The sequence below is a fragment of the Pteropus medius genome, unplaced genomic scaffold (assembly GCF_902729225.1).
Source record: "Pteropus medius unplaced genomic scaffold, Ma_sr-lr_union100, whole genome shotgun sequence".
In the NCBI taxonomy this organism is placed as follows: Eukaryota; Metazoa; Chordata; class Mammalia; order Chiroptera; family Pteropodidae; genus Pteropus; species Pteropus medius.
In genome coordinates this window covers 9,021,968-9,047,604 of record NW_024352786.1, presented here as the reverse complement: position 1 = coordinate 9,047,604, position 25,637 = coordinate 9,021,968, and the positions used below count along the sequence as shown (strand labels likewise).

The 25,637-nt window shown below is 34.3% G+C and overlaps 1 protein-coding gene, 1 long non-coding RNA gene and 1 pseudogene across 3 annotated transcripts in view; 2 read left to right on the top strand and 1 right to left on the bottom strand.

Annotated features, from left to right (window-relative positions):
* The window catches only part of WDR19 (WD repeat domain 19), a 68,853-nt gene that overhangs the window by 9,105 nt on the left and 34,111 nt on the right, over nucleotides 1–25,637 (top strand). For both annotated transcript variants that reach the window (XM_039848736.1, XM_039848737.1), the window contains exons 6-15: nucleotides 3,161–3,276; nucleotides 6,797–6,877; nucleotides 8,266–8,378; nucleotides 8,655–8,828; nucleotides 11,245–11,315; nucleotides 11,768–11,940; nucleotides 12,033–12,147; nucleotides 13,025–13,131; nucleotides 13,838–13,960; nucleotides 22,316–22,465. In XM_039848736.1, coding sequence (XP_039704670.1) covers nucleotides 3,161–3,276; nucleotides 6,797–6,877; nucleotides 8,266–8,378; nucleotides 8,655–8,828; nucleotides 11,245–11,315; nucleotides 11,768–11,940; nucleotides 12,033–12,147; nucleotides 13,025–13,131; nucleotides 13,838–13,960; nucleotides 22,316–22,465 — 1,223 coding nt within the window. The remainder of the gene's footprint in view (nucleotides 1–3,160; nucleotides 3,277–6,796; nucleotides 6,878–8,265; nucleotides 8,379–8,654; nucleotides 8,829–11,244; nucleotides 11,316–11,767; nucleotides 11,941–12,032; nucleotides 12,148–13,024; nucleotides 13,132–13,837; nucleotides 13,961–22,315; nucleotides 22,466–25,637) is intronic.
* On the bottom strand, nucleotides 7,507–7,625 carry LOC120591374 (uncharacterized; annotated as a pseudogene).
* LOC120591155 (uncharacterized) lies at nucleotides 8,849–10,111 on the top strand. Its single transcript, XR_005649852.1, has 2 exons — nucleotides 8,849–9,177; nucleotides 9,263–10,111. It is a non-coding gene; the product is annotated as an uncharacterized LOC120591155 (long non-coding RNA).

Sequence of the window (25,637 nt, the reverse complement as noted above, 5' to 3'; positions counted from 1 at the left end):
CCATCTGTTCCTTTCTCACTCAGATTGTCCTCTGGACACAGAATAGCTCATAGATGTATCAACATATTAGTAGATGTACTAAAACACTTGGTGACTGCTTAGACAGAGTATATCCAGATTCCTAAATCTGACCCTCCATTCTCTTCAAATACCAATTTAATCTAGGTATGGACTATGAGATATATTTGCCTCAGGGTATAATAATAGAGGATGTTTGTGTTTGTTCCTTTTTCGACCTTGGTTCAGTCTCTTTGATTCTCTAACCTCTGGTCACTTAGCATCTGCCCTCTAAATACACAAGAAACAGTATTGATTCTTTTCAATTATTGTCACATCATATCATGCTGGTGAATGGTGAAACAGTAGGTTTAATTACATCCAGATAGTCAGAAAAAGTATAATTTACTGCTAATGAAGGAATTATAGGAGCACCCACTGAATACTTGAGATAGTACCTTTAAATTAAAGCTTAATCATTTCATATTAATTTACACATATGTATATCTTTAATATTAACATTTCTAGTGCTACAGCTAAACAGTAATGTCATTGATCATTTGAAAATTAAACTAAAATTTTTCGAGTTACAAAAATCACCTTTCACCGTGTAAGTATATTTGTCTATTTGACTTTATTTAGGCATTTTCTGTATCTCACCAGTTAACTGATAGGCCCCAGAAAATTTGACACTTGAGATATAAAAAAATAATTTGTTAAAACATGATTATTTTGTGTCAGGTATTTGTCATATATACATGATTTGATTTTGATATATGATTATTTAATATGAATATTGATTGTGCTCTCAGTGTTATTTGTTTACTATATAAAATGAGCCTGAAAAGATTCAGGGTAATTACATATCTAAGTCTTTCACTAAATATATAGCTGCCTCTTTCAGAGTTATTTGTGATCTGTGGCTCTGCTCTTTTCCTTTTAATAACTTATTTTCCTAAAACCAAACCATTCCATTTCAGGTACCTCCTACATGGTAGCATGATCTGTCAATGTTTTAAAGTAACAGTATCTGTTACCATGTTTTATCTTGCACTAATCTGTTTCCTTGAACTAGACCAGATACAGGCATCTCCCACTTTGCATGATTCTTATATATATGAATTTCTTCTACTACAGTGTAATTAAATATTGCCCGTCTCCCAGTAACATGGTTCATACTTAAGTTACCATAGTATATTAACTAGGAGTTAATGTTAATTAAATGAGTCAGTATATGTAAAGTACCCAGAACACTAAGTAGGCACACAAAATGCATTTATCATTATTGATGTTAAGGTTAACTTGAATTCTGAGCACTGGAAACAAAAGGGCCTTAAGGTATATAGAAGAAGGGGGAAGAAGAGATTTTCTTCTCCCTTTCATGGGGATAGAAAGAAGTTGTCTTTGGCATCTTTCCACCTCTCCTCATGCACTCCTTTTTCTGTTCCTAATGCCCGTCTCTTTGGATATCCAGTTCCTGTATACCACCCAAGTCCCTAATTTATGACCAGCAAAATCTTTGCTCTCCCAATCTCTTCTCTGAAGGTTCCCTTCATTTTTCTGTTCTAGTCTCCTGATTTGAAATACTATCTATATATATATATCAGGACAACTCCCATATTTTCTCTTCCATACTCTAGACTCACACATCCAACTGCTTATTCAGCATCTTTGAGATGTCTAGTAAACACTTCATTTTTATTATCTCCAAAATCCTTTTGACCCACAGCATTTCCTCTCATCGTTGATGACATTCCATTCTTTTAGATCTTCAGGCAAAACCTTAGCGTTATCCTTGATTTTTCTCTTAGGTCCTCTGTGTCTAATCTGCCAGAAAATCTTGTATGCTCTACCTTCACATAGTTCCAGAATCGAACCTATTCTCACCACTCTACTACTCCCACCATGGTGTGGACCTCAAACATCTTCCACCTGAATTTCTGCAATCTGTTAAGTGGTCTCCCTGCTTCAACTCTTGCCCCACTATAGAATATTCTCATCCTAGAGGCTAGAGTGAGCCCCTGCTCAGAGCTCTCCAATGGCTCTCCGTCTCACCCAGAGTCAAAGGCAAATCCCCAAAATGGGCAGCCAAGCCCTGCATGACCTGGTTTCTGCAAACTCTCTGACTTCATCTCATACTCCTCCCTTCATGCTCTCCTACTTGCTGAGCCTCTAACACCCCATGTACACTCCTGTCTCAGGATCTACTCACTTAAGGACTATATAGAACCTGCGTTCTGCATAGGTACTGTATTAGGTTCTATAAGGAGTATACAGAATAAAATGAGCATGCTCTCAGTAACAGCTAAAATCGCTAACACTTCTGTAGCACTTCCCACATGCCTGACACTCTTCTAAGTGCTTTAACTCATTTGATCCTCAGCCCTGCGAGATAGCTCCTACCAATACCCCCAATTTATGGATGATGTCACTAAAGAAAAAAAAAAGTTAAGTAACTTAAGGTTTTTGCAGTAAGTGGTGGAACCACTTATTCAAATATAGGCAGTCTGCCTCCAGAATCTGTATACTTAATTAACCTTGGATATTTATCCCAAGACCATCAACAAATACCTACAGTGTCAAGCATATGATTTCCCCCCATATGATTTTTGCACTGGCTAGATTGCTCAGTAAAAAAGCATCCTGATATTAGTGATTATCTAATATCACTCACTAGTTAAATGACTCAATTCTTAACACAATTCTTGCTAAGGTACATTCATATTTGCACCTCGGTATTATCACAAATCAGTATGTGTCCTTTAGTTATACATGAATAGTCAAAACTGTGATACTGAATCTGCTTATGCCAAAGATCTATCATACCACGGAGCTAAATATCAAAATGATAACTTTAGTACTTTGGGGTTTAGTTAAGGCATTATCATTACAGATTTGGTGATATGGTAAATGAACAAACTTATTGAGGAGTCTATGCTCATAGCCACATAAAAAGTTGGAAAACTATTGCCCTTATGTACCGTTATCTTGATTTATATCTTGTTAAACTGTTTTAAATAAGGTTGCTTAGACACTAACTACTTTGATGAGATTTTAAATTCTTTGTTTAATTTCTATGGTATATTACCCATTCTTTCAGATTGACATCATAAATTATTTTTTTGAGAAATCCATGTGTCTACAAAAGTCATCTCTTTTTCAGGAAAACATACTAAGAGAATCACATGTGGATGTTGGAATACAGAAAATCTGCTTGCTTTAGGTGGTGAAGATAAAATGATCACCATTAGTAATCAGGAAGGTGACACAATAAGACAGGTAATGCAGTAACATCTCTTTGGTCTTATGTATTCACATTTGTACCTAGAATAAAGTTTGTCTATCAAGCTTAATCTATAACATTTAAAAATCTCTATGTGAGATATGTATACAATAACTTCATATTCTAAACATCAATAACTTTTTATGTATTAGGACATTTTTCTTTAACATGAATAATTTATCCAAATATCCTCCTCTTTACATTTCCCATTGTTTCATATTAGCATGGATGATCAGCTCTGTGGTTATAGTCAGAGAGTATATTTGTGAAATAACTATATATGTATATTCATGATTTAAATGTTAATAACTAGACTCAGAGTCACATCTGCCTAATTCTACACAGCCTGTACCTTTAATATTAATTAAATTGCTTCCATACTAACCCTCATTAAATTTAATTTTAGGATTAAAATTTAATATTGTTTAAATTTCTTAGTTGATTAGATCTTCAGTAGCTCTTCCTTAATAGAATTTATATTACCAGTAGCTACATAATTTTGCCAATGGGAGAATTTCACTTTAGATTACTTGACTTATGATTTAATATTGCTAGAGCAATGTTGACTAACACATTCTTTGAATACCTGCTAGGTACATGGCACTGTTCTGTCTACTTTAGAAGAAATATGAAGTACAGCTCTGCATTAATTATCATTACATGAGAAATTACCCTCAAAACTTAGCAATTTAAAGCAGTGAACATTTATTATTTCACAGTTTTTATGGGTGAGGAAATGCAGGTGCTGAAATGCTAAACTGGGTTCTTCTGCCTCAGGGTGTCTCACAAGGCTTGTAGTCTTTACCCGTCAAAGCTGCAGTCTCATCTGAAGGCTTGACTGGGGGAAGATTTGCTTTCAAGCTCACTCTGTTGTTGTTGACAATTCAATTTCTTAAAGGTTGTTAGGCTCAGGGGCTCAGTTACTCTCTAGCTTTTTATTGACTAGAAACCTGCTTCATTTTCTTGCCACATGGATTTCTCCATTGAGGGCCTCATAACAGAGCCACTGGAGAGACAGTGCAAGCCAGCATTCAAGACTTACACCATGATCTCTTCACAAATAATCTGATTTAAAATCATTTTTGCCATATTCTGTTCTCTAGAAGTGAATCACTAGATTCAGCCCCACACTCAAGAGGGTAGGGATGGGGTTTAAACAAAGGCATAAAAACCAGGCAGTGAGGATCATTGTGGACCATCTTAAAGGCTGCTGACTATTGGCCCCTGCTCTTGAGAAGACAAAACTAATCACGATAAAACACACATGGCCTTATATGATTAATTTCAAATTTTATGGTTTAGTTTACAAAACCTCTAGCATTTGTGAAATGGAGGAGATCAATGAAAGTTGTCTTATGAATCTTTAAAAAAACAGTGATCTGAATCAGAGTATAGGCTAGACTGTTGTAATAAACTCAAAATTATAAGGGCTCTAGGGTGTTTTTTTTCTTTCTCTTATGTAACAGAGAGAGGTAGGCAGGTCATCTATGTATCTCTGATTCATAAGGTTGTACAGAGTCCCAGGTTCCTTCCATCTTATTGCTTTGCATTTTCTAGGGCATTTTGCCCTCATCATGCATGGTTGATGCTAGCATACCAGCACCATATCTGCATTTCAGCACAGGTAAGGAAGAAAGAGAAGTAGAATATAAGAAATTTGTAAATGACCTGATCTGGAAGATGCATTTATTGTTGCCATTCATATTGTATGACTAGAACCTAGTCATATGGACACACTTAATTACTGCCAGGGAATCTGCAAATTCAATCCACCTAGGTGACCATGTGCCCTGCACACACTTGTTTTAGTGGATAACATAAAACATTTCGCAGTCTGGTCTGTGTCTTTCAACCAAGCAAAACAGCATAAAGAAAAAGATAAATGGAATAACTTATTACAGCTAGTTGCTGAAGGTGCGAGCTTTGAGCATTTATAGGAAATAGGCTGAAGAAGAAAGTTGGATCCTGTATCTGGAAAGTTTTGTAAGTTAGGCCAAAGTAAGTGACTCAGCCATGTGAGCAGAAACGTAGTGTGATTATAGTGGTTCGTAAGGAAGATTAATCTGGCATTAGTGTAAAAAGATTTTCTGGAAACCTTATAATTTTGATCATTCTATTTTGGTGCCTTTTAGAATTATAATGGTAGATACACAGTACAAATGCTTTAGCTCCCCACCCTGGTATCCATGTTAGACATCATCAGTAGACATTGGCATTTTTTTCCTCCTCTGAATCAACATTTGGCCTCACAATATTTTTCCACATAACATCCCAAGAAGCCACTACCATTTAGCCATTGTTTACATGCAAGATAACAATTTCTCATTTCTGATTGCTCAGAAGTATGTGTCCAGAATTAGACAACTACTTAAGTTATCACGTGGTAAGCAAAACATAACATTAAAAGTATTGCTTTATTTGGTATTGTCTCTGAATGGCTTTGACTTTTGACTCTCGGTCCAGTGTTACTTGTGTGGATTTATTTTTAATTATTCTGCTGAAGACTAGTCTTGCTTTCTGAATCTGAAGATTGCTGTTTTTCATCAACTCTGGAAAATTCTGTCATTATCTCTTTGAATATTACCTCTAGCCCTTTCTATCTGTCCTTTTGGAGCATCCGATGGACATTTGTTGGACCTTCTCATGTCTCTTAATTTCTCCTTCATAGATTTTATTTTTTTGTCATTCTGTGTCACCTTCTGGATCATTTTATCAAATCAGTTCACTTGTTCTTTCTTCAAATTTATCTGATCTTCTGTCTATCCCACTGAGTTATTTTATTTTGATGACTCCACTTTTTATTTTTAGAAATACTTTGTAGTTCTTTTAAAAATCTCTTTTTTAAAAAATAGTATTTCCTCATACTTATGAGTCCTTTTATGTCTTTAGTCATTTTTAAAGTGTTTATTTTATGATCTCTAATAGTTCTATTATTTTTAGATCTACTAACTCTTGCTCTTGACGAACTGTTTCTTTGGGAGTTTTCTCATTTTGAATTGTGAGCTCATGTTCAGCAGGGCTTATCCATGGAACTTTTTTGCAGCTTTGGAAAAGGCTTTGGATTTATCTTTGTCAGATACTGAAGGAGTTTGTAGATCACTCAAAGTATAAATTTGAACCTCAGACCACAAGGAGGATAGGAGGGAAATTCTTTAAAGCGAAAAGAAATTTTTTAGTTTTTTTCTTACCCAAAGTCAAATGGGCTTTCATATTGTCCCCTTTTACCAGCTGCTCCGGATAGCTGCAGCATCAGTTTCTACACACACTTTGATTTTCATTTTGATCTATGCTTATAGTCCCTGGACATTTTCCTTACCTTCTTTTAAGCTTAGCTATACTTTTAATGAGTTACGTGTTCTGTTTCATCTAGGATTTCTAAATGTTTGTAGCAGTGGGAATTTCAGGTTATTAGTCCAACATATAACAGAAATGAAAGCAAGGTACTTGTTCTATTAATATTCAGAGTAAATTTGAGGCTTGCATTTATTCATAATGATAAAATTTTTATCCCTGCAGACATCAGTGAGATCAGAGCCTAGCAACATGCAGTTTTCCATGATAAAGACTGATGACCGAACCTCTACTGCTGAAAGCACAGTAAGAATTCTAAATCAAATTCATGCCCAAATTATTCTAATAATTTTGTAGAATATACTCTCTCCTTTCTGGATAGCTCAGAATCTATAATGATGAATAAATTATGGTCTGTCACTTATTAAATCAATGTAGGCCTCAGTCCTTCAGGCCTAAAAGTTGTTATTCTGCTGCTGGCTACTTGGTATCACAGCAAATGAGGACATCTTCCTGTTAGAGTTTTGTTGCTCTTCTCATTCTTATGGTAGCAAAAAGAGTTGGGGGGGGGGTACATTTGTAAACAGAATTATTGATTTCTATGTGATTTTTTAATTTTTACTTTATCAGTTTTATTGACAAGAGCTCTGGAAATTGTAGTTTTTATATTTTTTAATACTTTAGATACATTTTTCCTGCCACATTTTAACATTTGGAAATTTAGATAATTTTTACAATCAATATGCATATATTTAAATGAAGTAATGTTTCTGTTTCTTAAAAGCTATTATTAAAATGGTAATAACTTATAATTGATAGCATTTTATTTTATTTTATTTTTATTTTACTTATTTTTTTAGGCAAGGCAACCCTTGTTTGATCTCACAGATTGCAAGGTCCTTGTTAGCTTACAACCCTTTATTTTTTATTTTTTATGCCTACAGCACCTGGTCTTCCTAGGTGGTCTCCCATCCAATTACTAACCAGGCCTGACCCTGCTTAGCTTCTGAGATCAGATGGGATCGGGCTTGTTCAGGGTGATATGGCCGTAGACTAGCATTTTAGAATCAAGAAAATTTATCAGTGTTTCTCTTTTTGCATATCTTCATCATCTTGAATAAGCCCAAATAAGTAATTTATTCTTTTCTCTCCTCAACACAATTATATCCTCCACTAAAAATTATGGTTAAGTATTGACTTGTGTGAGTAACAGAGGGACACTAGTGTAGCCACACTGACCAATGAAAAGTGATGGTATAAAACGCCAAGCTAGAATATCCACCTGGGTGTGGACCTGTCATCCCAGATGTCTCAGAATCAGAATGACCACTTAGGATGGAAGACAGTATTCTAAATATGAATTCAGTTTCGATGGAACTATGTCAGACTTACAATCTTATATTGCACAGTACTCTAATGAGCGGTATAGAGAATTTAAAAAAATTATTCTACCTAGCTATTTTAGTCTACTTCAAAGGGAATATTGGATGTGTATAAAGCAAAGGATTCTTCCTAGACTCTATATCAGTAAAATGTATTTTTTTTAGTTAGTAACATTGTTCTCTTACTAATAATTATAACATTTAACATATCTAAATTTGATTTATTGTTTTCATAAATCAGGTTTGGCTATTAAAATTGGTCTTTTCGTGAAGTGCTGAGTAATTCATTTCACTCCTAATCTTTACTGGCAGATAAGTGTGGTGGTTGGCAAGAAAACTTTGTTTCTCTTTAATCTGAATGAACCAGATAGCCCAATCAATCTGGAATTTCAGCAGCGCTATGGCAGTATTGTCTGCTATAATTGGTATGTACAAAAGCTCATTACAGAAAGATATCCTTGTATTTTTTTTTTACAAATTATATTTAACTTTTGCCTGTAGCATTTTCACTTCCATATATAACATTTTCTGGATTATAGACTGTGATTTAGTATGTGAAACTACCTAACATATTGTCTGACACATAGGCCCTTGAGAAATTATATTCTCTAATTTTTTAGTTTTAAAGTACTTGCTTATTTACTGTATTGCCAATGATAGTTAACCTCCCTTTTACTGTTTTATTGCCTTTGTTGCTATAGGTATGGTGATGGCTACATCATGATTGGTTTTTCACGTGGAATTTTTGTGGTCATTTCCACTTATATTCGAGAGATTGGTCAAGAGATATTCCAAGCTCGTAACCATAAAGATAGCCTAACCAGTATTGCGGTATCACAGACCCTTAACAAAGCTGCTACATGTGGTGATAACTGGTAAGTATATTCACAAATTTCTAGGAAAGCTTATAGAAGGAATATTCAAGAGATTCAGCATGACTTTGATAGCTAATATAAATCTGTCAACCATATTTCTTGTACTCTTCGAGCATGTTTGCAGTTGAAAATGACTCCATTACTTCTCCCTTTAACACTCAAGGCAAAACCTAAAATACTAAATGTATATTAAATACAAAACTTAAAATTCAATATGCTTGAAAATCAATCTTAAGATGGATAGTTCCAGGTAACGTGGAGTAAGCACATGCCACCCTGTCTTTCTCACTGAATACAGCCATAAAACCTGGAATGAATGCATGGAACATCTATTTCAGGACTCTGAAAGGTAAATAGTAGCAAGAAGATTGATGAAGAAAACCAGAATGTGAAGTACAACGGAACCAGCGCTGAGTCTTCCATTTGTCTTTCAGTCTCAAGACTCAAGGCAGCCTGAAATCTGGAAGTAGGCACCCAAGCATAGACAGAGGAGCTGACAGAAGCCCTCTAATTCTGGCTCACGTCTCAGGAAAGAGAACTACTAACACTCAGAGAGAGGTGGAGAAATACCCCAGTTTTTTCTTTTTCTTCGTTCTCTCATGTCCCAGCTACCAAGCAATCTCACCATGGCAGTGGCAGCAACCGCAACAGTGGTAAGGACCCACAGGCATCTAAAATGCTGATAGAGGATAACCTTCTCAAGTTAGCCTTCTCAAGTGCCAATAAGGCAAGGCAAACAGCGTTGTTTATTTTTCTCTCTGTCCTCCAACTAATTGGCTGCAGGTGCAAGTGCTGTTGTGGAAAGTACAAGGCGGAGCAGGGTGACTATGAACTCCATCCTCTCCAGCTGGAGGACCAAAAAGGGGAGCCCTAGGAAACTAGAAAATACCAGGAAGCTCCCAGAGAGGGAGGAGTTCTGGAAAATAACCCTATAAAGATACTTATGAACTTCCAGGTTCACTTTTGAGCTGTGAACATATATCTCATTCTAAATGCACACCAAAGACTTTGAGAACTGAACTAAGAAATAGATCATAGCCCATGTCCTATACTGGCCACTGAGTGGGCCATGTGGGGACATATCCAAATACCACTGCAAAGGTTTCGAAAGTAAAACTGACATTGAAACCATAACCCACAGGAGGCTGGTTGAAACCTCTGGCCTGAACCCAACTGGATTGTCTGCTTAAAAAAAAAAAAGATTTAAACAAGATGCTGACTCTCATAATATTCAAAATGTCCAGAATATAACCCTAAATTACTGACATGAAGAATGAGGAAAATATCAAATTTCTTTGGAAAAGACAAAAGAAACCAATGCCAAGATGATGATGATAACAGCTATTATAAAAATGCTTTAAGAGGTAAGGGCAAATGGAGACAGTGTCTCAGAAAAGAAATAGGACCTATAAAGAAGAACCAGATTGAAACTGAAAAATATAATTAAGAACTGAAAAATATAATTAATGCAATATATTTAATAGCAGAATGGCAATCACAGAGTAGAATCGGTGAACTTGAAGATAGATCAATAGAAATACCTAATCTGAACACAGAAAAAACAGATTGAAAAAAAAATTAACAGCCTCAGAGGCCTGTGTAACAATACCAAAAGATCTAACATTTGTGTTGTAAAAGTCAAATGATGGCTAGAAAGGTCTCATATTTGGCAAAAGACATAATCTATATATTATAGAAGTTCAGTAAATTCCCAAAAAGATAAATCCAAAGAAATCTAGTCCCAGGTACATCATAAACAAGCTGCTAAAAACTAAAGACAAGGAAAAAATCTTGAAAGTGGCCATAGAACAACATTTTGAATGACAGTAAATTTCTCACCATAAACCACAGAAGCCAGAAGGAATTGTCATACACAACATTCTTAAACTGCTGAAAGAAAAGAACTGTCCGCTGAGATTCTATATCCACGGAAAATATCCATCAGTAATGAAGGGGAAATAAAAACATTCTCAGATGAAGGAAAACGAAGAGAATTCGTTGCTAGCAGACCTGCTCTGAAAGAATTCCCAAAGGAAGTTCTTTAGATAGAAGAGAACATATGACAGAAGGAATTCGAGACATCAAAAATGAAGGAAGAGCATCAGAAATGGTAGATAGCTGAGTAAATGTAACGGGCTATTTTTCATTTTGATCTTTAACATATATGTGGCTACGGAAAGCAAAAATTATAATATTGTCTGATAGTGTATTCACTGCATGAAGATGCAATATATAAGACAATTTCGAAATAAAAGGGAGAAAGTAAAGTTCTTATATGTGATAAGATTTCTACATTCTTCTAGAGGTGGTCTCAATATCAATTATGAATAGATTGAGAAATATGTGCAATAATTGTTCGTGAACAAAAACAATTTTACTTAGAGCTCATATTTAAATTTTTATTTTTATTTTTCAGCATTAAAATCCATGACTTAGCAGAATTAAAAGACATGTATGCTATAATCAACCTGGATGATGAAAATAAAGGTATTGACTTTTCTGAAGCAGATTGACATTTTATCATTCCAATTACAGAGAATTACGTGCTTATTGTATGCTTTGCATTCATTGTAGAAGGAATAAAATTAACATCCGTCACTATAGTTTTCTAAAATAGCCTTTTTATTTTAGTAATTTTATTGAGTTATACTCCTTGACTAGAAGGATATAAGCCCACTTTGATCTAAAGATTTATAGTGGATTTTATCCTAATTTCAATTGTAAAATCTAAATTCTTATATAATTTCCCTTTGAGAATGGGGATCAGTGCTCATGTTCATATGCCGATCCATGGTGAATTTCCTGAAGACTATTTAAACTATTAAAGAAAACATTTGAAGATTTTTATGCCTCTGATAGCCTAAGTGAAAATATTTGCTTGTTTGCCTGCATTAATATATTTGTTTTTGAATAATCCTTTATTTTGTCATTTATTTCAGGATTGGGCACCTTGTCCTGGACAGATGATGGGCAGTTGCTGGCACTGTCTACCCAAAGAGGCTCACTCCACGTGTTCCTGACCAAGCTTCCCATACTTGGAGATGCCTGCAGCACAAAGATTGCATATCTCACCTCCCTCCTCGAAGTCACCGTAGCCAACCCTGTTGAAGGAGTATGAAAATGGTGTTATTTTAATTTTATTTATTAGTAAAATCAAAACAGTTTTAGCAGTTGACTTACAACTGTTACTTTTCTATATTATAGGAAGTACCGATTACAGTTTCTGTAGACGTGGAACCCAACTTCGTAGCCGTTGGACTCTATCATTTGGCTGTGGGAATGAATAATCGAGCTTGGTTCTATGTCCTCGGAGAGAATGGCAAGTCTAGCTGTTGTTTTCTTATCTAGTGTATAATTTCTGATCTATTTGGGAAGCGTTCAAAGTTTCTCTAGAGACAAAGTCTTTTTCACTCTTTTCTTCAGACATGTCTTTCTTAGTTTAAAAGGTTTTGTGACTCCTCAAAAAATTTGCATAAATTTTGGAAAGCTTTTATTTTTTATGTTTGTTGTAAAGACAGCTTGGTCCAGAGGGCAGAGTATGACCTTTAGAATTAGGCCCTGGATTCAGATTCCTTTCCACCTCTTTTAGTTGGATGACAGTAGACAAATTTTTATCCCTTTGAGCCTTGGGTTACTCATCTGGAAAATGAGGATTCTTCTAGTAAGGGATCACATGGAAAATTAGAATGTGTGATTTGCCTTTGCACAATGACTTTCTTAGGCACTCCTTGGTCTGGTACTTACTTAATCTCCCGAGTTTATTGTTTGAGTAATGGCCATTAGCATCTGAAAGGAGCCTTGCTTTTTTTTCTTCTTCTCCCCCATCCTCTAACATCCCCCATTATCCCCCACTGGAGGTCATATCTATATCTATGAGGAATAGAGCAAGCCTGAGAATTATCCTCAGGTAGAGTACATACGCCATTAAGCTTATTGTCACTAAGGTTTAATTTTTGGTTGTTTTGCTTGTGATTTTACTTTCTGTTACTTTATTTAATATGAACCATTATTCCATTCAGGAATTCCTGAAGACAGATTTATAACAGCTAAGATTTTCTTTAGAACGACTAAAATAAAAATTTTAGGTTCAATATATCCTTGTAAAAGCACACATTAAAAATTATTTTCAAATCTTTGTATAAGGTAGTTTTATTTATATTTTAATGTGTTGTTTGGTTTTTAAAAAATTGCTACAGGTGTTAAAAAATTGAAAGATGTGGAGTATCTGGGGACAGTGGCCAGTGTTTGCCTTCATTCTGACTACGCTGCTGCACTTTTTGAAGGCAAAGTCCAGTTACATTTGGTAAGTATAATTTTGGTGTCCTAGAGGACTGCTCAGTTAAATGATAATGATGAACAGACTATTGTCTTGTTATCAAGAACTTTGGTCAGGAAGTGACCATGTATAGACTAGCTAGAAAGCCAGATGTGGATAAAGGATTAACAAAACTCTACCCTTCTGCGTCAGATGTTCAGTTAACTTTCTAGCTCTGTTCCCAAGAAACCTAGCAGGTAGTTTATCAGCTATGCTACTTGCAACATTGCATATGGTAAAAATGACTATGTTGGTAAACTGCATCTAGAAATTATAAATGAACTATAAAATCTGGTGGAAACACCATACATCTGTGCTTCCTGGAATGCATTGCCTCCTATATTTGGGCATGTCGCTTGTAGAGATCTTCGAAACTATGCCTCTTGAGTTGTTCAAGAGATATTGGCCCCAGAATATGGGGCTTCTAAACCAGGACATCTCCCCACCTGTCTCTTGGCTCTTCGCTTCTGGGAAGCCAAAGAGATCAGCTATTGGATGACGTCAGAGACTTCCCACTGAAGAGTAATGTCTAATGCTGCTCTGCTGGCAAGCCTGATACCTTCCTGAGTAAACTGGCCTGTGGTAGGCTGGTGAGTCTGAATGTCTAGTTGAACTTAAGTAAAACACCTTCTCCTAGTTGTTGCAGACCAGGTTTACTCAAAATGATGAGCCACTGTTATTCTTTATGTTTTAGATAGAAAGTGAAATCTTGGATGCTCAGGAAGAACGTGAGACTCGACTCTTCCCAGCAGTGGATGATAAGTGCCGTATTTTATGTCATGCCTTAACTGGTGATTTCCTCATCTATGGTACAGATGTATGTATTGTCCTCTTTAATAGAAAACATAGAACGATTTCTAATTCGTACTTCGTAATATATTTATATTATATATACATAAGTATAAATGTATAATATAAACACATTATATATTTTATGTATAGTTATAACAATATAAACATATAAATACATACTTATGTAGAACACATAGGTGGCATGATTTACTAGTTATTGAGTGCTTTTGTGATTATAAGCAATTTTGAGGGCATAGCAAAAAAAGGTAAGCTTTGGAGTCTAGAAAATCTGGGCTCAAATACCAGTTATTTTACTTGCTAGCTGCTGCTTAACCCCTTCAAGCCTCATTTTCTTTATCTAGATGCTTTAGGGATTTGATGATGAATATAAGATACCTTATTCAACTCTAGATCTCTACTGTGTACATTTAGTAGGAATTTAATATTAAGATTAATTGACTATTGAGAATCCCGCTTCAATCTTTTGGTCTTTTGAACAACCATACCTCTAAATATTATATTAGCCATATGGACATAAAGCATAGTTACACTAACAGCATTTTATATTTGTAAAAAGTTATCAAAGATTTTTCAAAGCATATCATACCTGTTTTTTTGTTCAGTCTCTAAAAGAATTCCATAGAGTTGGTAGAAAAATTGTTTTTCACATTAGAAAAACAATTATTCACTGTCTCAAAGGTTTCATTTTCTCACATTAAATTGTTTTTCAAAAAGCATGTTTTAAAGCATGCTTATTGCCATCAGAGAGACTTTATAAATTGAAGTCTGACCTAAAATAATCAGTCTTTGTGTTAATATATACCAGTAGGGTAGGTCTCATGTATTAGGTAGAGTAGTGAGTGATATGGTAAATTTGTGTGACATGTAACAGTTTATAAGCCTGATCTCATTTATCTCTGGGAAGTTTTAGAGATAAGGACATTGAAGATTGAAAGGTTAATAAGTTGGTAGCAGAGGTGGAACTTGAACAAGCAAGATTTCCTGATGGAAAATCTACTTTTTCCACTGTGCCACATGGCATTTTGAAGTAAGGACTCAAAGTGTAGTAGCCTGCCAGTAAAATAGCACTTATCTCTGTTGCATTCTGTTTTTTAAATTGAGTTATTATTTATATATTGGTTTTCGCTATACAGCATAATGAATTGATATTTGTATTTATTGTGCAACGATAACAATAAGTCTAGTTGACAACCATCACCATAGATAGTTATAACATTTTTTTCTTGTGACATATCTCATTCTTGAGTGATTCTGAAAATAACTATTTTTTAGCAGCTTTATTGAAGTATAATTTATTACAATAAACTGCACTGTTTAACGTTTATAATTTGTTAAGTTTTGATATATGTATACACTGGTGAAACACCGTGAACTCAGTCAAAATAGTGAACATATTAATCACCTCAAAACGTTTTACCCGTGCTCCTTTATGACTCCTCTTCCCCATCCCTCCCCCACTGAGTGCCTTCCGTCACTATAAATGAGTTTGTACTTTCTAGAGTTTTATGTAAATGGAATCATGTCTAGCTTTAGTATGTTTTGAGATTCATCCATATTGTTTTGTGTCAATATTCATTCCTTTTTCTTGCTGAGTAGTATTTTATCATATGCATATATTATAATTTGCTTATCCATGAACCTGTGGTGGATGTTGGGGTTGTTTCCAGTTTGGGCTATTTACAAATAAAGCTGTGATAATGATTTGTGTTCAAGCCTTAGTATGGACATATGATTTTTTTTCCTCTTGGATAAATACCTAGAAGTGGAATGGCTGCATCATATGACATGTATGTTTAACTTTTTAAGAAATTCACAAACTGTTCTCTAAATTGGTTATACCATTTTACATCCCCATCAACAATGTATATGTTCCAATTTCTCTACATCTTCACAAACACTTGATATGGTTAATCTTTTTTAATTTTAGCCATTCTAATAAGTATGTAGTGATACCTCATTATGATTTTATTTTGCATTTCAGTAATGGACTAATGATGTAGAGCATCTTTTCATATGCTTATTTGCTATTTGTACATCTTTGGTGAAATGTCCGTTCAACTTTTGATAATTTCTTAATTGGGCTGTTTGTTTTCTTATTACTGACTTTTCAGAGTTCTTTATATATTCTATATTCAAGTCTTTTATCATATGTATGCTCTGCAGGTATTTTCTCCCAGTGTGTGAATTGTCTTTTCATTCTCTTAACGGTATTTTTCAGAGAGAAACTTTTTTAATTTTGATGAAGTCTAATTTATCAATTTATTCTTTTATAGGTTGTGCTTTTGGTGCTATATCTAAGAAATCGTTACCTAAGCCAAGATCACAAAGTTTTTCTCCTATTTTTTCTTCTAGAAACTTTAAAGTTTTATGTTTTACATTTAAGTCTGTGATTCATTTTGAGTTAATTTTTGTTTATACTTTGAGGTATGGATCAAAGTTCATTTTTTGCATATAGTTAGCCAATTGTTCCAGCACCATTTGTTGAAAAGACTGTCTTTCTTCCACTGAATTTGCTTTTGTACTTTTGTCAAAAATCAATTGTCCATAAATATATAGGTCTTTTTCTGGACTTGGTTTATTCCATTGACTTATTTCTCTGTCTTTATACCTATATCACAAAGGTGTTTTGGCTGTTCTCATTCCTTTGTGTTCCTATATGAATTTTACAAAAAGCTTGCTGGGATTTTTTATTGGGATCTTGTTGAACTTACAGATAGATCAATTGCTGTCTTAACAATACTGAGTTTTCCCACCCATGAACAAGATATATGTCTCCATTTGTTTAGATTTAAAAAAATTTCTCTTAGCAATGTTCTAGAGTTTTCTGTGTACAGGTCTTTTACATCTTCTGTCAGATTTATACCTAAGTATTTCATATTTTTGATACTATTGTGCATGGTATTGCTTCTTTATTTTAATATCTGATTATTCATTTCTAAAATAGAGAAATACAACTGATTTTTTTTTTTATATTAATCTTGTATACCGTAACCTGGCTAACCTCACTAGCTTTAGTAGTTTTTTGTAGGTTCCATTGAATATTCTATATAGATGATCATGCCATATGTGAAAAAAAGATAGCTTTACTTATTCCTTTCCAAGTTGCCTTTTATTCCAATACCTTGTTGACAGGAGTGGTGAGACTGGATATCTGTCTTGTTCTCAACGATTAAGTGTGCTGCTGTTAGCTGTAGATTTTTTACAAAAGCCTGTTATCAGGTTGAGGAAGTTCTATTTCTAGTTTGCTGAGAGTCTTTATGGATGTTGGATTTTATCAAATGCTTTTTCTCCATCTATTGAAATAATCACATAGGTTTTTCTTCTTTAGTTTGTTTATGATTTGTGAATTAATTGATTAACTTTCACATATTAAGCAAACCCTGTTTTTCTGGGATAAATACCGCTTGATCACATGTATTCTCCTTTTTATATATTGTTGAATTCATTAGCTTAAATTTTGATATAATCTTTGAACGTATGTTTATGAGGGATATTGATCTACTATATAATTTTTTTTTCTTATAATGCCTTTTTCTGATTTTGGCATCAGGGTGATCCTGGCCTCATAAAATGACTTAGTCATCTTTAATTTTCTGGAAGAGTTCATTATAATTAGTATTTTTTCCCTTAAATGTTTGCTAGAATTCACCAGTGAAGCTTATCAAGTGGTCCAGCAGTTCCTAAGCAGTGGTTAGTTTAGTGGTGCCTGCTAGGCTGACTTCACGTACTCCCGTAGGTTCGGCCAGTAAGGAGAAAACAAACCCAAATGGATATAGATGGCAAAGGCAAGATCAGATTGATAGTAGCACCGACATTCTTAGCCCCACAGGATGACACCAAACTGGAGGGGCCAACTGCCCCTCTGGGTGATAGGTCACTCTATTGTGGAAGACCCAACTCTTAATACTCTGAAGGTATACCCTAAAGAAGGTGAATTGGACAGTCTCACTATCAGTAGGAGGGAAGTAGTTGAGGAACTGCCTCATGGAAGCCTTCCTTAAGATCGTGGGTGAGAAATGAATGTGACAGCATTTCATCACTGCCTATGTTCCCATGTATCTGGGAATATAACAGAGCATTCTGCCAAAACATGGGTCAGACTCCAATTGAGCCTTGCTTCTGTGGCCTCTGTGGAGACTGCAAGGTATCAACGGTGCCATGATGGAGCAGTTCTACAAAGCCATCTGAACCTGGAGTTTTCTTTATGGAAATTTTTAAAACAAATTTAATGGCTTTAATAAGTATCAGGCTATTCAGATTATCTGTTTTCTTCATGAGTAAGTTTTGGTAGTTTGTCTTTCAGGAAATTTGTCCATTCATCTAAGTTATCAAATGTATAGGCATAAAATTATTCATATTCTTTATTATTCTTTAATATTTGTAGACTCTATGGTAATGTCACCTATCTCATTCTTAAAATCTTATTCCTAATTTGCTTTTTATCTTTTTTCCTGATTGGTCTACCTAGAAGTTTTATCAATTTTGTTAATTTATTTCCAAGAACCAGCTTTTTTGTTTCATTGATTTTTCTCTATTGTTTTTGTTTTCTATTTCATTAATTTCTGCTCTGATCTTTATTTCCTTTCCCCTACTAATTTTGGCTTTAGTTTTTTTGTTGTTGTTTTTTTTCCCCTAGTTTCTTAAGATGGAAACTAAGTTCAATGAGTTGAGACCATTTTTTTCTAGTACATTCCCTTAGGCCTAGAAATGTCCCCCTAAATACTGCCTTAGCAGCATTGCACATATTCTGATATGTTGTATTTCCATTTTTATTCAGTTCGAAATACTGTATAATTTCCCTTTTAATTTCTTCTTAGGCCTATGGATTATTTGGAAGTCTGGTGTTTAGTTTCCAAACATTTGAGGTTTTACAGAGATCTTTCTATTATTGACTTCTGATTTAATTCTGTTGTGGTCAGTGAACATATGTAGTATGACTTGAATTCATTTTTGAGACATTTTATAGTACAGCATATGATCTTTCTTGGTAAATGTTGTTTTGTACTTGGGCTATTCTAGAATGTTCATTTAGATCAAGTTGGTTGTTAATGTTCAAGACTTCTAACCTGTTCTATCAATTATTGGGAAAGGGGTATCAAAAAACTCAGATTACAATTGTGCATATTTGTATTTCTCTTTGCAATTCTAACAGTTACTTGATTTACGTATATTAAAGCTGTTATTAGGTGCATACCCATTTAAGATTATATTCTCCTGATAAATTAGGCCTTTATCATTTGGAAATGACCCTTCTTATCCCTGGTAATAATCTTTGCTTTGAATTCTGGTTCATCTGATATTAATATAACAATTCCAGTTTTCTAGAATGTTATCTTGGTATATCTTTTTCTATTCTTTTATTTTTAATGTGTTTGTGTCTTTATATGTAAAATATTTTTCTTATAAGTAGCATATAATTGGATCTCACAATATGACAATCTGCCTGTTAATTGGGAGTGTTTAGACTTTTGAATTTAACGAGATTATCTGTGTTTAGATTCATGCTATCATCTTGCTATTTGTTTTCTGTTTGTCCCGTCAATTCTTTGTACCTTTTCCCTCTTGTACCTTCTTTTGAATTGTGTATTTTGTATTTTGATTTTAACTCATTTGTTGACTTATTAGCTACAACTGTTTGTTATTTCAGTGGTTGTTTTAGTTTTGTATTACACATCTTTAACTTATCACAGGCTACCTTCAAGTGATCTTATACCATAAAATATTTTAACATATAGTGAAGAGTATATGTTCATTTATTAGAATAGTATATCCCTATTTCTGCCCTCCTAACCTTAGTGCTATTGTTGTCATACATTTTACTTTTACAGATGTTATAAACCTCTACTACATCGGTCTTGGTTTGTTTAAACAATTATCTTTTAAAGAGATGTAAATAATAAAACATATCTTCTATATTTATCCATCTAGTTAGCATTTTTGGTGCTATTCATTTTGTTGTGTAAATCCATAGCTCTATGTGGTATTATTTTCCTTCTGCTAAAAGGCTTTATTGTTGTTTGTAATACTGGGCTGCTTGCTAGTAATGAATTCTTTAGTTTTGTGTCTGAAAACATTATTTCATCTTCGTTTTTTGAAAGGTATTTTTGCTAACCATAGAATTCCAGGTTGACAATTTTTTTGTTTCAGTATTTTAAAGGTATTGCTCCACTATCTTCTTGCTTGCATTATTTCTGACAAGAAATCTGTCATTCTTATCTTTTTCTGTTGTGTGTAGTATCTTTTTCCTCTGGCTGCTTTTAAGATTTTATCTTAATCACCGGTTTTGAGCAATTGGACTGTGATGTGTCTTCATGTAGGTTTCTTCACTTTTCTTGTGCTTGAGGTTGTTGAACCTCTTGAATCCAGGAGTTTGTGATTTTAATAAAATTTGGAACATTTTTAGTTATTATTTCTTGAAACATTTTTCTCCCCTTCCTTTGGTCCCAATTTCAGATCTTCCAATTATATGACTATTACTCCACTTTAGGTTATCCCATTGTTGATGCTCTTTAAATTATTTTTAGCTGTTACAAACAAGGCTTCTATAAACATTCATGTATAGGTTTTTCAGTTAATGTAAGTTTTTATTTCTCCGTAATGGAGTAGATGGGCACTTCACATCCATTGTGATGGCTATAATAAAAAGGCCAGATAATAATAAGTGTTGGTGAGGAGATACAGTAATCAGAACTCTTGTACACGGCTTGTGGGAATGTAAAATGGTATAGCTGCTTGGGAAAACAGTCTGACAGTTCTTCAAAAGGTTAACCATAGAGTTACCATGTGACCCAGAGATTCCACTCCTAGATATACCCAAGAAAGATGGAAATATATGTCCACAGAAAAACTTGTACACCAGTCTTTATAGCAACATTATAATAGCCAAAAGTGGAAACAACTCAAATGTTCATCAACTAATGAATGAATAAACAACAAATGGTATATTATGGAATATTATTTGGCATAAAAAAGAATATACCAACATATCAACATATATTACAATATAGATTTACCTTGAAAACATATGTTAAGTAAAAAAAGTCACAAAAGACCACATATTGTATAATTTTATTTATATGAAATGTCTAGCATAGGCAAATCTATAGAGAAATATTGTTTTTTTTTTTTTTTGCTTTATATATGGTTTTTGTTTTGTTTTTTATTTTTCAATTGCAGTTGACATACAACATTATATTAGTTTCAGGTATACAACAGTGATTAGACATTTATATAACTTATTAAGTGATCACCACGATAAGTCTAGTACCTACCTGACATCAAATATAGTTATTACAATATTATCGACTATATTCCCTATGCTGTACTGCCTAAATGGGATTTCTTTTTGAGGTGATGAAATGTTTTAAAATTGATTGCGATCAAGTGTACAATTCTGTGAATACATTAACATCCAAGAGTTGTACATTTTAAGTAGTTGAATTATGTAGTATGCGAGTTATATCTCAATAGGTTATTGTTAAAAAATAAAAGTGCCGGCATCTTAAAAACAGGAAAAAGAATGAGTTAGATATATCCGTGTGGGTCTTTTCTGGCTTTTCTATTCCAATGATCTATGTGTTTCTCCTTTCAGCAATAATACAATCTTGATTACTGTAGCTAAAAACAGTCTTGAAATTGAAAAGACTAATTTTCCCACTTTTTTTCTAAATTGTTTTAGTTCCTTTGCCATTCCATATAAATTTTAGAATAATCTTTTTTTGTTTCAACAAAAGATCTTGAGATTTTTATTGTAATTATATCAAACTCATGTATCAGTTGGGAGAGAATTAACATGTTTACTGTTAATGGTCAATGTATGAACACAGTATACCTTTTCATTTATTTAGATCTTTGTTTCTTTCATCAATGTTTTATAGTTTTCAGCATGCAAGCCCCATGCATGTTTTGTTAAATTTACACCTAAGTATTTCATTTTTTCAATGATTGTAAGTGGCATTATATTTTTAAATTTTGATATCTACATATTCATTGCTAATATGTAGAAATACAATTGTATCGTGTGTTGTTTGATTCTTTTTAACTTAAATTAATTTTAGAATTTGTCTATTAATAGTAAAACTATTTAAAATAACATGATTTAAAAGTTAAGCAATAAGGGTATTTCCTGCAATTGGAAAATTTGAAAATCAATTAGGCTTTAATATCATGAAGAATATTAGAATTAATAGGCTGTTGAATCACATGTACATTCTTATGTTTCTTATTTTCTTGGGTCTCTACCTTGCACATATGATAAATATTATTCTTAGATTCTTCATCAAAAACATAACTTTTTTTTCCTCAAATTAGTAAGTATTTTTTTGACAACCTTTTATATTTCTATGTGGATTTTTTTTAGACTGGTGTCATTAAGTATTTCTACATTGAAGACTGGCAGTTCGTTAATGATTATCGACATCCTGTCAGTGTGAAGAAGATTTTTCCTGACCCAAATGGGACCAGATTAGTTTTCATTGATGAAAAAAGTGATGGATTTGTCTACTGTCCTGTAAGTCTAGAAAAGTTGTTAAATGCTTGTTTTTAAAAAATGTAACTTATGAAGAAAAGTACTTTTAAAATATATTTTATATATAAAATAATTTTCTCATAAACAGAGCCAAGGATTATAGTACTTTGTTATCATGTTTATGATTTCATGTTTGTGATCCATAAGTATTTACATTAAGAAAACTCCATTACTCGGTAATTTTTCAGCCCAGAGAGATTTTTTTTTAGGGGAGAAACAGTTATTCTGTATCACTTTTAACCTTATTTACTGATAATATTATAGTATATTGTAATGCACAGGGCTTAGTCAATAAGCTGCAGAGGGCTGGGGCTCTCCTCCGTCCTTTCTGCCCACCGCAGCTGATTTCCCCCTTCCCTTAAAGGGATTTTTGTATTAGATGATTAAGTACAGATTGATCTATTTTTAGAGTCAAGTACTCTTATTTTGACACATCCTTAACTTTTTTGAAAATAGAATTAGGAAAAGGAAATGCGTTTTTACATCATTTACTATACTTGGCATTTTCACTTATATTTTTATATTCAGTTAATAATTTCGTATGTTCTTGGTCATAGTTCACACAGCCTACAGCTGCTCTTGGACTCGTCCTTGACTGTTCCCCAGGTATCTGTGCTTCACCTTAGAGACAACAGCTTTCCCCTCATTGTGTACTTTCCGAGATACCAAGGCTTCCTGTCTTCTGTTTCTCTCCCTCTCTCTCTCTTCCTTTCCTTTCTTTTCCCTTCATTTTTCTTTTCTTTCTTTTTTCTGACAAATATAACAGGTGTCCACAAAAGTGACTGGGTTGTTTATACAAAATTTCTCTTGTGCTAGTTCTCAACCCATTTCTCTCCCAATCACAAAACAAATGAGGAAGAATCACCTAAATATAAAGAAAACCCTGAGTTCCCTCTACTTAAGGAAACTCAATCACGTACAGAGCTGCCTTGCTCTGTCGGAGGTAAATCTGGTATCTGACAGGAGTCAGCACTGGGGTCTGACTGTTAGGGACAGGGCAAAGAGGAAGACCTGCCCAACAAGGCACTGTCATTTTCTTTCTCCTTTTAGTTCTTCTTTCCCTGATAATTTCTGTTAGAGGCCAGCAGACCGTTCTCATGGAGTCGGGATGAGTTTTCTAAACATGTGATCAAGCACAGGGTGGCTAGTTAGTGGGCATTAGCTAAAGCCTTGCCCTCTCTACCTCTCTACCACCTTTAAACCCCTCAAGACCCATAATCGTCTCACTTGTTGCTGCTCATCCCCACTCACCATTCCAAATCTGACCTGCAACTCAGGTGTTGAGAAGAAACACCCTGGTAAAACCAAGTCCACACAAAAGAATGACTCCATGAGAGCATAGGCTCTCTTAACCCAAGCAGGGATGGGTGTTTGCTTTTACCAAAATAAGATCTCATTGGTAGGTTAGAATTTTAGGGGATTGGGCAAGACATCAGAGGGTGCCCACAGGAATAAATCCCTCTTTAAAGTAATTCTGAGTCTTTTCTATGAGTGAGGCCCGCTTGGCAAGAGGGGGAAGGGGGGCTCGGGGTGCAGAGCCTTCCCCGCAGCCTCAGACGTGGGAGGGGGCTGTGCTTAGACCCTCGGGCTCCTGACCAGAGTGCCGGGCCTTTGATTTTAACCCCACCCTGTTATAGTGTGCACCTATAGCAGCTTAATTTTCCACTTAATTTCAAAAAATTTGAGAGAAACATCGCTCCTATCATGTACACATATGAAAATATATAGCTATTCAGACAACAGTTATTCCTCTTTTAAATTCTTATATTTACTTGCAATTTTTCTTCATATGTATATTTATTCAGCCTATTTTTCCTCACTATATGGATATTAAAGAAGTGATTCATATACATTAGAATTGAGAGAAATGACTTTTTTCTTACATATGCTCTAATAAAACAACCTATATGCCCAATCACTCCCTGTATGCCCATAAAAGATGACTTGTACTTGTTCTAGGAAGTTCATAAACATGTTGTCCTTGAGGGAGGCAGTATAGCGTAGTAGTTAAGAGCATGGATTTTGAAGACAGACAGACCTGGATTTAAGATTCATAATAATAACTCATGTTTTTGTGCTGAGTCATATTTACGTATATCAGGGATCTCTTTTAACCCTTACAGCTGCCCCAATAATAAATACTCATATTATTGCCATTTTATAGGTGAAGAAACTAAGGCATAGAAAAGATAAGTAACTTGTCCAAGGTCACACAGCCAGCAAATGGCAGCAGCTGTTCGAGCCCAGGGTCACCTCCTCCAGGGCTCTCACTTTGTTTGGAGTCCCAGTTGGCGTATCTGTAAAATGAATTCAGTTCTAGCACCTACTTTTCAGGTTGTAGTATAAAAAATTAAATGGATGATGCATGTAAAGCTTTTAGTACAGTGTCTGCCACATAATAAACAATGCTTTAAAAAAATTCTGCCATCAGTCTCCTGGCAGTGGTGTGGTCACCTTCATAAACTGACAGTATAACAGGATGGTCAAAAGGACAGGCTGTGAAGCCACATTGTCTGGGTTCAAATCCTGGTTCTTCAAATCGTGAGCTTTGTGACTGGGCAAATTTCTCTGTGCCTCAGTTTCTTCATCTGCAAATGGGCATAATAATAGTACTTGTCTTATAGAGTGTGAGGTTAGAATTAAATGGAGTTGCATATGTAAGTAATTCATACAGTACTTGGTAAGCAGCACTATCCAAGAGAAATATAATTTGAAGCACATATATAATTTTTAATTTTCTACTAGCCATATTTTTTTAAAGGGTAAAAAGAAACAGGTGAAATTAATAATATATTTATTTTAACCCAATCTTATCCTTTTAGTATGTATTCTATATAAAGAATTATTAATGAGATGCTTTACACTCTTTTTTGATACTAAACTTGATATTCAATGTGTAGTTTACACTTGTACACATCTTAGTGTGGGCTGGACAAATTTCAATGCTCAGTATCCACGTGTGGATAGTAAATAGTGACTACTGTACTGGACAGCACAGCTCTGTAGTATTAGATATTACCTACAGGAATTTTATATTTCATTCTTATTTTTAGAGGAAGATAGACTAGGGAGAAAGCAGGTATTTCTCAGCTCCACATTCAGGATATATAGAAGCCTATCTGCCTGAGTTCACAGGAATATGTGGATCGATTTT